The sequence below is a fragment of the Heliangelus exortis genome, chromosome 2 (genome assembly GCF_036169615.1).
Source record: "Heliangelus exortis chromosome 2, bHelExo1.hap1, whole genome shotgun sequence".
NCBI classification, from domain to species: Eukaryota; Metazoa; Chordata; class Aves; order Apodiformes; family Trochilidae; genus Heliangelus; species Heliangelus exortis.
The window spans coordinates 8,644,662-8,656,374 of record NC_092423.1 but is presented as its reverse complement, the minus strand read 5'-3'; the positions used below and the strand labels follow the sequence as shown (position 1 = coordinate 8,656,374).

Here is an 11,713-nt window from a genome sequence, read left to right as displayed (position 1 = left end):
TGAAAAAACACAAAATGAAGCTGATGATGAGCTCTGCACATTTTACACTCTCCTGAAGGCAGGAGGGCTGTGTGCCCAAGAGGTTGCCTCTTTAAAACCCCTGTTATGGCTGTAGGTCTGATCAGATACGTTACCTCTCCAAAATATTACCTTACTCCTTAGTTTTTTAAAATGGACATCACAATTTCAGTGTCTGCTGACAGTCTGTTAACAATTCCCTGCAGAGATGCTGCTGGACATGCAGCTCCCTCCTCCTACTCTAAGCCTGCATCTTCCACAGTAAACAATTTCTATTCTCAGTCCCACTCTCATTTCAAACTGTGTGCACTTTGCAATTGCTGCTTCCCAGCCGGGCACCCTCTGTGGTGCGAAGCAGCCACAGAAATAAATATTGTTGTTGTACATTTGTAAGGCATGAGCAAGATCTACTCACATTCCCACAGGCCTCAAGGGACAAAACGAAAATGAAATGAAAGTTTGCAAGGACAAAAAGTAATTAATTAGCTGACAGTGTTTTTCTGACAGTTGCTTTCTGCACTGGAAGCTAACTTAAAAATACCCCCAAAACATTCACGAATACACTGATAAAATGAAAGCTTTCATCTTTAACATCTCTGAGCAAGAAGCACTCTATCTCAAAAATAAATAGTGACAAAAAAGTCACCACTGACATTCAATAAATCAGGATTTAGCTCAGCTGCTTAGCCACATCAGCCAACTAGAACAGCAGAGAGGAACAAGAGGAAAATGTTACCTTCCCAAACACACCCACTCGCAGTTTATCAATGTAATGTTCCTTCAGCATTGTCCTAGAACACAGGAGAGGAGAAACAATAGGTCAATTTATTTATTTATTTATTATTGGCTTGAATTTTGGGTGGTGGCAGAAAAATGATGTAGACAATCTAAATTCACACTGCTACACACTGCTTTCATATGGTTCTTTTCAATTTAATCTTGCAACCTGTTGTGTTGGATTTGGCCAAGCAACGGCAACAAATAACCTGTACTGCCTCTGAAAGTCATAATAAATCTGATGCAATTGCACTACTCTGATAGGTTTTTTTAGTGTCATTATGTGCAGAATAAATCTAACAACATGTCACAACTTGACATTTAAGGTTTTGCACTTTTTGTCTGATTTTAAAAGTTTAAGAGTTTAAAGATGGTTTTTTTTTCCAACTACCAGGCCAGTAAAAAATAAATGTTGTAGGAGCTGATATTCAAGCTTACTTGTTTGTAGCTGTATGACTATACAGAGCTAAAAATAAACGAGCTCTGAACACGTGCTACAGATAAGTATGCTCTAACTTAGCACTGTTTAAGGCTTGTTTTCACCCCTCTGCACTGAGACTCTCTCACAGCCATCACTTGGTCACAGCTCTGTGACTACATAGTCCTTCCCTCCCAGCTCCTTGCTCTGCCCCACACCCCATTAAAGCAACCAGGACTTAACAACAGTTTCGGGTCAACTATGATTAATGAATTAATGTATTCAATAACAGTGCTATTCACCCGACAGCTTCCAACTGATCCTTCTCTTCCAAAAGGCCCAGCCTCCTCTTGACCTCATGCAGCAGCTTAGTGCCTTGGAAACCACTCCCACGGCCATCAAACTGATGGCGTTGTGAGAGCTGACCAGGACGCTTTCCCACGTCACCTCAAACCTCTCTGTCACAACCTGGCTGCCAGGTGTCCCATCTCTGAAAAAGAAACAGGTTTTCAAGACAAGGCAACAGCACCAAGATGCCCTCCCTGGGGCGTTGAGTTTGCCATGACAATAAGGATGGGCATCTCCCTTGTGCATGGCAAGGCAGGGAAGATTTCAAGAGTAGGAGATGAGTCTGTGGGATGAGTTTTGAGGTCTGGGTGGAAGCTGCAGGCTGGTTTCTGCCTCCCTCTGCACAACAACTGTGCTAAGCTGAGCTTTGAACGTGCTCAGGAAGCACATTGCCACCTGGGCAGGATTCCTCCTGTGAGCAAAGCAGGGCAGCCATGCAGGGGTCAGTTTGGTTTTCCCCATTTATGCCTGCTCTAATCTATAGCTCTTTTCTACAGGTTTTTTTTCTGGTGGAGGGGTTTCTGTGAGAAGCCTTGCTTTGGGGGATGCTGGCACTGCCAAAAGTTGTGGGATGAAGCTTGTAGACATCAATCCCCCATCCTGTTGGCAAGCATTTGGGTTTCACTTACTGCTCCCATTCACCCAGCCCAGACCTTCCCCCTCCTGTGGGCTGCTCCAGAGCAGCTGTAGATGGATCAATCAAGCACTTCTGTCACTGCTGAACAAAAGAACAGTTCTAGAGTCATAAAACTAACAGCTTAAAAATGCCCAGGTTGGCCCCATATGGGTGAGGAAAGGGATGGGGTGGGCAAGACTCTCTCTTCACCCCTCTGCTTAGGGTTCCATCCTACACAAGTTCCGAGAAGTACTGACCCCACTTCAGCCAGACTGCTCAGAAAAATCAAGAGATGGTGATGACAAAGATGAGAAGTAATATTTTAGGACTGGGATCTAGAGCCTTTGGGGTTTCCATTTACTTCCTGCCTTTTTGGGGTTCTTGGAGACATCAGGCAGCTCATGGCAGGATTTTAACGTGTGTGTGACTTCAGTCATTTGCATTTATTCACATGAGACCCAGGCACATCCAGCTTCAGAGGCAGCCTAATCAAGTGCTGTTAGCTTGATGAGTACCAATCTTCCTCAAGCACTTGTATAATGAAGTACATTTTCTCTGCAGTCATTTTGGGATGCAATGACACGCTTATTGCAGTGGTTGTGTCCTTCATGGAGGGATGTGCAGGGTGGTGCTCAAGCATTCATCACTCCTGCAGGAGACATCTCTCTCCTGGGGTCTTGAGATATCTCCCAAGCAGTGCAGTGAGACACAGCCAAGGCCAAGCAGGCTCTTCAAAGGTCAGTGACTTCTCTCCCTCAGTTTCTTTCCAAATGGCCAGAAAGAAACTTCAGTAATGTGCATTATCATTACTAAAAGTTGCATAAGGAAAAAGCCATCTGCTATGTCTGCCAGGAGGAAAACCTGCCTCCCTAATATAAATGCTAACGTTGAGTTCTAACTTCAAAAGATTACAGCTCTCCCTTCACTGCCACTTCAGGGAACACTGGCAATTTACATGGGAAGAACTTCTGATTGAAGGAGTCAGAAATTTAAGCTGTGATAAAGCTGACTGCATCCTGCTCAAAAACTACCTTTTAAGTGCAGGGTGAGTGCTCGAAGCACCAGGACAGAAAGTCAGCATCCATCTTTTATTTCCCCTCCCCCCCCCCAAAGCTTCTGCCCCCAAATTATTGAATTGCAAGTGTACATGGAACAACTTTACCAAATCTTATATTTTACTCTGCAGGATTTCTCTAGGGACCCTCCTGGGAGCTGAAAGCTTCAACTCAAACATGGGAGAGAAGGAAATTAAGTCTATACCTTTCCCAGCTCTGAGGGTAGGCAGGGTGTAAGGACCAAACTGCTGGGCTCAGGTGCTTTGTACAAAATATATCTTAACTTAAGGCTTTGATCATGGCTGAGGTCTCCAATGTGACCAGAAAGAAAGGGCAAATAAGAACTTACACAACCAAAAGCAAGGGGTAGTGTGCGGTGTCTGAAAAGGTTGCTGGTTTCAAGATCTGCATTGGCAATTCTAGGAAAAAAAAAAACCAAACAATAAATAACAGCATGTTTTCAGTGTGGGGATGTTGACATATTCTGATAGGTTTGATAGTTTTTTCTAGTGTTTTTGCCACTTGTGATCAGGAGCAAAATGGCATTTAATCAGAATCACTGGTAAATAACACCTTAGGAACACAGATGTTGTCAAAGAAAAGACCCATATTATGATAGCCAAGGTGACAAGAAATGTAAATGAGGAGCACAGCATGAGCTGTTCAAGCATGCATCACTTTTACAGCATTCAATTAACATCTGGCAATAGCTATAATTTTCCTTTTTGGCAGCTGGATGCATGACACAGCCAGAAATCAGTATTTCAGGGCAGCAGCGAAGGGACAAAATCAGTGATGAAAATGATAATTTAAAACCCAATTAAGTATGGTGGCTGGGGAGAGGATAGGATTATTTTGCTGTAATAGTCTGAAGCCAGATAAACAGGTTTTTTAATCCTAACTTTTAGAGAGCTTAATTTTGCTGTAACATAGGAGGTAATTGTGCTGAAACCCATATCACTAGACTGGTTCTGAACCCATGTAAGCAAACTCATCAAAGCTTCCTTTAACCACTTCTTATGGACAAAAAAGCTGCTGTACAAATGCTTTCTACATTAATGACTGCACATTTATTTTTTTTTAAATGTTAACTACAATCCAGATTAGCAAAGGACCAGCAATTAAATCAGTATTAGGTCCATTTTCAGTAGATTAATACACAGATTAACCACACGGTTTAAGTGGTTTGCTTTGCAATCATTGTCTGACACTCAGCCTAATTAGTTATTCCATCTGAATGCTAATAGCTGCAAATTGGATCAATGGCCCAGGGACAGCCAAAAAGGCCATCACTTGACTTTAAATATAACTGAGCACTACGTGCAGCGTGCTAAAGGCTGTTAAACCCAAAGCCTTGGAAATATAGGGAGGGCAGAGAACAGCCACACTGCTGTGACTAGTTTGTATTTATTACACACAAACATATATTTTTGATTAAATGGGAAAAAAATCACTTGCAGTTAAATTTAGCATTGAGCTGAATAATGCCTAATAAGTTCTCACTGCCACTAAGAATTGGCTCATACTGGGGATAGATGTGATCTTCATGACAGGCTCTTTCTCCATCTTTTCCTGCCCATCAGGTCTAGACATGCACATCTGTTCTTGTTATTTTATGCACTGGCTTATGTTCCTAATGCCCATGTGGCCAGCAGAACATTTTAGGGCCATTATGATTCTTTTCAAATGGCAGCTGTCTCTCAGCCTTTGCTTCACATATCATAACACCCAGTAATTGTTGAAATTAGTGACTTGCCATCCATCACACCTCACTGCTTTCATTTCACTGCATCCAGGCTGGAAGGTGTGCTCCTTTTTGCCATGGGAAGTACTATGGGTCATGCTTTGAACCTGGGATCTTGGGGTTTTTTTTAGAGTTGCCACCATAAACACAAACTGGGATTTTTGGGAGCCATAGCACAACTCTCAGTATGTGGATTTTCTATGTACAGGTAAGATACCTGCTTACAGTCAAAGCAAATGCATTTTAAGTTGTTTCAGGTGTAACTACAGAGACAGGCAGAAAACACTTTCATGTTGGCTGCTTGCAACTAGGCTTTTCTCTCTCCCTCTTTGCCCTGTCTGGCATGTAGATGTGTGGGGACTGATTGCACAAGTGCTACACATAATGCACCATCTGCAGAAAGAAACTGCTCCAAGGTTCTGCCTTCTTTTCTCCAGCAGAAATCTCTTTTGCCTTTTCTCATCAGGCTTGTCTTTTCTCAGCCCTATCAAATGCTATGGCTTTCTCAGAGAATGACTCTGATGGGCAGTGGTTGATGAGCCATCTTCATTTGCTGCAGTTCAGGATACTGCAGGGTGGCCACAGCTACAGCCAGGTAGAGAATACAGCATCACACTTCAAATATATCAAATAATACACCACACCAGCTGGGGCAAGTGACCCGAACAATGGGGGGCACCACCTCATGTCATTTCTCAGAGTGTTTTTTTTCTCCACAAAGAAAATTTTAGAAGGGAAAAAAACCCACACACATGCCTATAATTTTGTCTTTCTACAGCTGCATTCTCACCCAACCCTGTCTGTGTGATAACCTCCTTATGCAGAACATCCTAAGAGAGTGCTTTGCAAAATGTGTGAGTTTATTGAGAGCCAAAGTAATTTTTAAATTTTTTCTCCTGTCCATCAAGCCAAGATGACTGTATCACTTCATAGCAATAGCAGTGAAAAACAAAAATAAGAGAAAGGAAATGTGCTACTTACTGTAATCATCTATCTTGATTTCCATGTATTCTACCTTAGGCATTTGCCTGTCATTTATGGTCAGCTGCACATTTTCATTTACCTCCAGCTCAAAAATTTCTGAAAGAAGAAGAACAAGATCTCAAAAACTTTTGGCATTGCTTGCAAAAATATATTTCAACATTTTATAGCCACCTGCATAATTGTAACACGAGTTTCCTTTGAGAGAATTTCCTTCTAGTCCTCACAGACATCTAATTCAGTGAAGTCTTTGCAATCTCTTCCACATTCAGCTAATTTACAACATATTTACAACATGACCTTCTGTGTTGAGACAACTATGAGTCACAGACATCGAGCTGGTATCAGGGAGAAGATATCAGATGAAGAATGTCTGTGTTCAACTTACACATAATAAATGGAGAAAGGGAAAAGACTTTGGAGGGCTTTAGGACAAGGTTGTGTTGATACACAAGAGAAAATCTATGGCAAGGAAAGGCATAGGGAGAGCAGATCGTACAACCCTGCCACATCAGGTTTTGGAGTAGTCTTGGCTTTCTGAGTGTTTCAAGATATGTTTATTTTGCTTGTGTGTCTTACCCAAGAACTTTGGGGCTGCATTAGAGGATTCCTGACTCCTTCTAAGGATTTAACCTTTGTACCCCACATCCTGGCCATATGCTCAAACTGCTGAGCCTTTTCTAGAAAAAGCAGCCATCTCCCACACCAGAAAGGGCAAGTCCTTCACAGTTGGTACTGAAAGGGTCCATCCTTAGGAGATGTTTCAGGCTGGATGTGCTGGGTGGTGGAAAATACCTCCTGGTGATGGTGAGGCTTCTGAGCCCCATGGGAAAAAGATACAAAGGCTTGGGGAAACCTACTGGGGTGGCAAATCATAGAATCATAAAATAATTTGGTTTGGGAGGGGCCTCTAAAGGTCATCCAGTCCAACCCTCCTGCAGTAAGCAGGGACACCCTCAACTGGGCCAGGTGGCTCAGAGTCTCATCAAACTCACCTTGAATATCTCCAGGGATGAATCCTGGTCTAGGGAGCCCATTGCAGTGCTCATCCCCATGAATCAGGCTCGGTTTGACCCAGGGGGATGCAGGGCATCATCTCTGCCATGTGAACCCACGGAGGGTTTGAGGGTTTTGCACTAGATTATGTGTTTCATTGGCTGAAATTTCCCTTTCAAAACACACTGATAAATAGAAGTGTAACCCCAGCTCCTCACATAATACTTACAGTGCCTGATTATCACACTGTCATTGCCCATCTCTGCTGAATAGGCAGGCACAGCACAAAACCATGCCCTTCCCAGATAATACATTTCACAGATCTTTCAGCACCACTGTATTGATTCAATGACTATTCACCCTGCTTCTGAAAAGCCTGGCTCATCTCCATTGAAAACACAACCCCCACAAAAGTGCCAAAGCAACAGCCTATTACATTTAGTTAAATATTAAGAATCTCATTTAATTATGGGACACACAAGTAGCTTTATCAGCAGAAAGGGGCTTGCCACGTAGGGGAATTTAGTCAAGCCATTTTATTTGTTCATATAATTGCTTTCACAGAAAGCCAGGAAGACTGTGGAGGAAATAAAAAAGATTGGCATATCTCCTAAAGGACTTTCTTTTCTGCTTTAGGACCACAGGGAGCTTGAGTCTGTGGAGTACAAATGGTCATTGCTTAATTAAATGTAAGCACGCTATAATATTCAGTGCAACTCACTATTATCAGATTATTGCAGAATACAGAGGCAAACTCCTTTTATAGAGTAATGGGCTCATATTAAATAAGTAAATTCAGTAACAAGGAACCGTCGGTTGCCCTTTATTCAAAAGCAAAAGAATGAGGGGGAAAAAAAGGAACCAGGGGAAATGATAATCAGATGCAGAAAATCATGAATTTCAGTAGGGGATGTGTCATGTGCAAGACTACATCGAGTTCTCTGTGCAATAAATACTACACATATATATCTGTCAAAATAAACCTTGTCTCCCTGTGTTTTATGTTACTTTCTGAAACCCTTCATTTGCTGTTTCTGTTTTACAGAATCTGTCATTTCACTCACATAAAATTATATTATAAAACCGTACAGGAGGCCATAACACAGTTGATGAGACACTACCCTGTACATCTTGTTATAGTCACTCAGCCATCTCCATGCTTATGGTAAAATCAAAGTATTTTGTTGAAGGAGAGGAAGTCAGGAAAGTTATTTTAGAGTTGCAGGTCAGAGCTAACTCCCCTGGCCCTGTGGCAACATCCTCTGTGGGCTGAAGAGCCCTGGAGGCATCAACAGGGATGCTCTGGAGTTATGCTCAGCAAGGGCACTGTCAAGCCCAAGTTGAGCTGACACCCTCAGTACAAAGACTGAGATATGAGTGGTCCCTGCTGCAGAAAGGTAGGAGCTTGCAATTTGCTTTCAGTATTACTTAAAAAAAGCAATCCTGGTATTTTTGCAAACCAGAATAGCTACCTAATATTGCCAATTTTTGCATATTTATAGCAGAACCAGGGACCAGACTGGCACTATCCCACTGTTGCCAGCAGCACCATCATGAACATGTACAACAAGTGAGGGCCTTCCTCTGGACAGAAAATTGGTCTGCTCCATCACAGCACTTTCATCCAGAAATTATAGACCAGTGGAGAAACTGAGTCACAAGGAAATTAAATACTTGTCTTATGGCCACCCCACAAGCAAGATGATGTCAGATGGCCTAAGCCATGGTCCAGGGTACTCTGTTCTGCTGGGCTTTGGCAGCAAAGGCACTCAGCAGTACATCACTTTAACCTAACTCGTTCTAGGATGCTGCTAAATTTTATGCATGTCTTTCTCTGCAAAGGAACATTTTAACTGGAACAAATTAATTGAAAAGGGTGGGAGGATAAATTAGAATTAAATATACAATACATTTCCTTAAGAGTAGTGACACTAGATGGAACACTTATGAGTGTATTTTAACAGCAAAGGATACAATATACCAGAGATTAGATTTTAAATCAGATTTTTTTTGAAGAACACTGATAACAATGTTATGCCCAAACCACTCTGTTTGTAGCCCAAGGTGCAAATCCCTTTTACTTGCAGGAGACTTGCATTTATGCAGAATCTGGGGTTCCCACTAGTGTAAGTTTACCAAAGAACATCTCATTGTCCTGCCTGGCTACTTTCCTCTGAAGAATTGCAAAGCTCAAGTCCATTCTTACTCTGTGCATTGGTTGTGTTGTGAACAGTCACCATTGGGACCCGGGGACCTTGAAAAGAAGAAAAGAACTCAGTTAAATATCTATCAAAGCACTGGGTTTTAATTCCATGGAGCTGAAGACTCCCGAGACTTGCTTTCCATGCAAGAGTAATCTAAAAAGCAAATCACCCTGGTATTAGATAGAGTCTATGAATAAATGACAGTACTGGAGACTTGAAGACTTGCAAGGTTTCAAAGCCATTTCCCAATGGACCATTAAATGCATATTTTCCTAATTTGTAAACATTATAATTAGCACAAACACAATTAAATAACTTGCTTTTAAAATTATTCTAATGACAGCCAAACAGCACAGCACAAAGCATTTCCATTTTCTATGCTCTGGATAATTGTTGTTGTTTTGCAAACATTTTATTTTTGCTTTTGTTTATTTTTTTAAAGTACAAATCAGTTAAACACCAATTTGGCTCTTGCACTAAAAAAGACCCCATATACTGGCTTGAAATGCAGCATTTGAAATAAATCAGTATTTTACAAAGAGGACTGTCATTATTATGCAGTGCATATGAGTGAACCACAGAATTCATTGCCATAGGATACTGCTGCCTTTAGGATGCTGTAGCCTTTACTACAGGATCATAGTATTATAGAATCACAGAATTATAGAATCATAGAATGGTTTGGCTTGAAAAGGACCTTAAAGATCATCTAGTTCCAACTCCCCTGCATGGGCAGGGACTCCTCCTCTTAGACCCCAAGCCTCATCTAACCTGGCCTTGCACACTTCCAGGGATGAGAGATCCACAACCTCTCTGAGCAACCTGTTCCAGGGCCTCTCCACCCTCACAATAAAATAATTTCCTCCTTATGTCTACCAGTCTTCAGCACAGGATGCTGTAGGATGCTATAGCCCTTAGCACAGTGGTCTGGATTCAACTTCGTGTTCAGAAAATCACCAAGTGGCTGATTGACAGAGAAAATGGGATGGCACAGGAGATTTTTATAGTTGTTACCTTCTTTCTCTCTGTTTTTCAATTATCATCTGCTGACTGCCCTGAGACACAGGATCCTGGGCCAAAAGGAGCTTTAGCCTGACTCAACACATCCAAACACTGGGGTTTGACTTTTGATTCCTAGTAACTGAGAATTTTCTTCACTACCAATCTGATCACTTTGATTGCACCATTTTCTTAGAATGGAGCTCAATGAGTATAATGCACAGAGGCAAAGCATGTTTTACTCATCAGGATTTAGCTGGATTTACCTTTCTGCTACAAGTAAACATTGATATGTTGACCATATTTATTTATAAATCCACCCTTATTTTTTTCCTACAGTCCCAGAAGCCAGGCTGCTGGAAAAACAACAACTAATAAACAATTCATCATGGCCATGATAAAATCACCACTGAAAATAAAAAAGTCCTCTCAAATGGCTTCAATTCAAGCTAGAGAAGTCTTTCAATTAAAACATAAAGGCCTAACAAAAAGAAAGGCATATTTAATATAATTGTTTTATTTTCTAATTTATTCTCCCTTTTTGTGTTGGCACTGGAAAAACTAGTAAAAAAAAATAAAATAGAGAAATAAAGAAAAAAGCCAGTATTTAGTTTATAAAATTCTACATATTATATATTTCGGTTTCTTAGTGTCTCACTACCTCGCTGTCATCTCTCCAAATCAATATTTTAAATGGACATCCCACATAAAGAGATTCAGTTTGAGGTAATAGCAAATGAAAATATTTAAAAATATGCATCAGTAGCTTGAAAAACTAGATTTTTTAATTGCTCATGGGTTTTTTTGCCAACAAATGAAAAAATATGGTAAAGACAAAAATCCACAGAATAGAATCATCAGGTTTGTGTCAGATTACCCTCAGTATTAAATATTACTAATGGGGACACTCCAATTAAATACTGTATTTCACTTGTGTGTGGGCTGAAAGTTTTTAGAAAGAAAAATCAGGTTTTTAGGATTGATGTAAATTACTTATTTTAAAGCCAACTTTTGTAGCAAAAGAGCCCAGTTCCATGCTAGACTATGTCTGTGGACACACACACATCAGAAATCTTTCAACACTCCCAAGCCGAGTGCCTAAAGCCTGACAAGGGTAGAACTAAATTCTGTTTATCAGGCCGTGTATATTCATTAGGTGCCTCCCCTGCTTTATTTTAAAACTCATAATGGTGTGACAGTCCCAGGACACATGCCAGCTGGTAAATGCCATCCACTGTCATTTGTGATCTGAGACTGAAACCTAATTTGTTCAGTGAACTGCTGGGAGCTGACAGAAGCAGAGGGAGGACAACTCCTGCTCCCTGTCTCCTCTCTCCAGAGCCTTTCCAAACAGGCTTTGATTGGGACTCCTGAGCCCTGGCACATTCTGCTACTTCTGCTCCTTAATCAGTGCTGATGTGTGTCTGTGTCTACCCAGCCCCCTTGGAAACTTTGCAAACACTCTGCATCTTCCTTAGGGAGGTCCTGAGCAGAGGGGAGAATTGGGTGCAGGCTGCATTTAAGCATTTGCTTGTGCTCCTTGCAGAATAAAACCAA

At 41.3% G+C, this 11,713-nt stretch overlaps 1 protein-coding gene across 1 annotated transcript in view; it reads right to left on the bottom strand.

Moving 5' to 3' along the window:
• The window catches only part of DPP6 (dipeptidyl peptidase like 6), a 393,798-nt gene that overhangs the window by 9,742 nt on the left and 372,343 nt on the right, over positions 1-11,713 (bottom strand). The window contains 6 exon segments of the mRNA XM_071734726.1: positions 755-809; positions 1,516-1,618; positions 1,621-1,703; positions 3,582-3,651; positions 5,958-6,056; positions 9,160-9,207. Of these exon segments, the coding sequence (XP_071590827.1) occupies positions 755-809; positions 1,516-1,618; positions 1,621-1,703; positions 3,582-3,651; positions 5,958-6,056; positions 9,160-9,207 (458 nt within the window).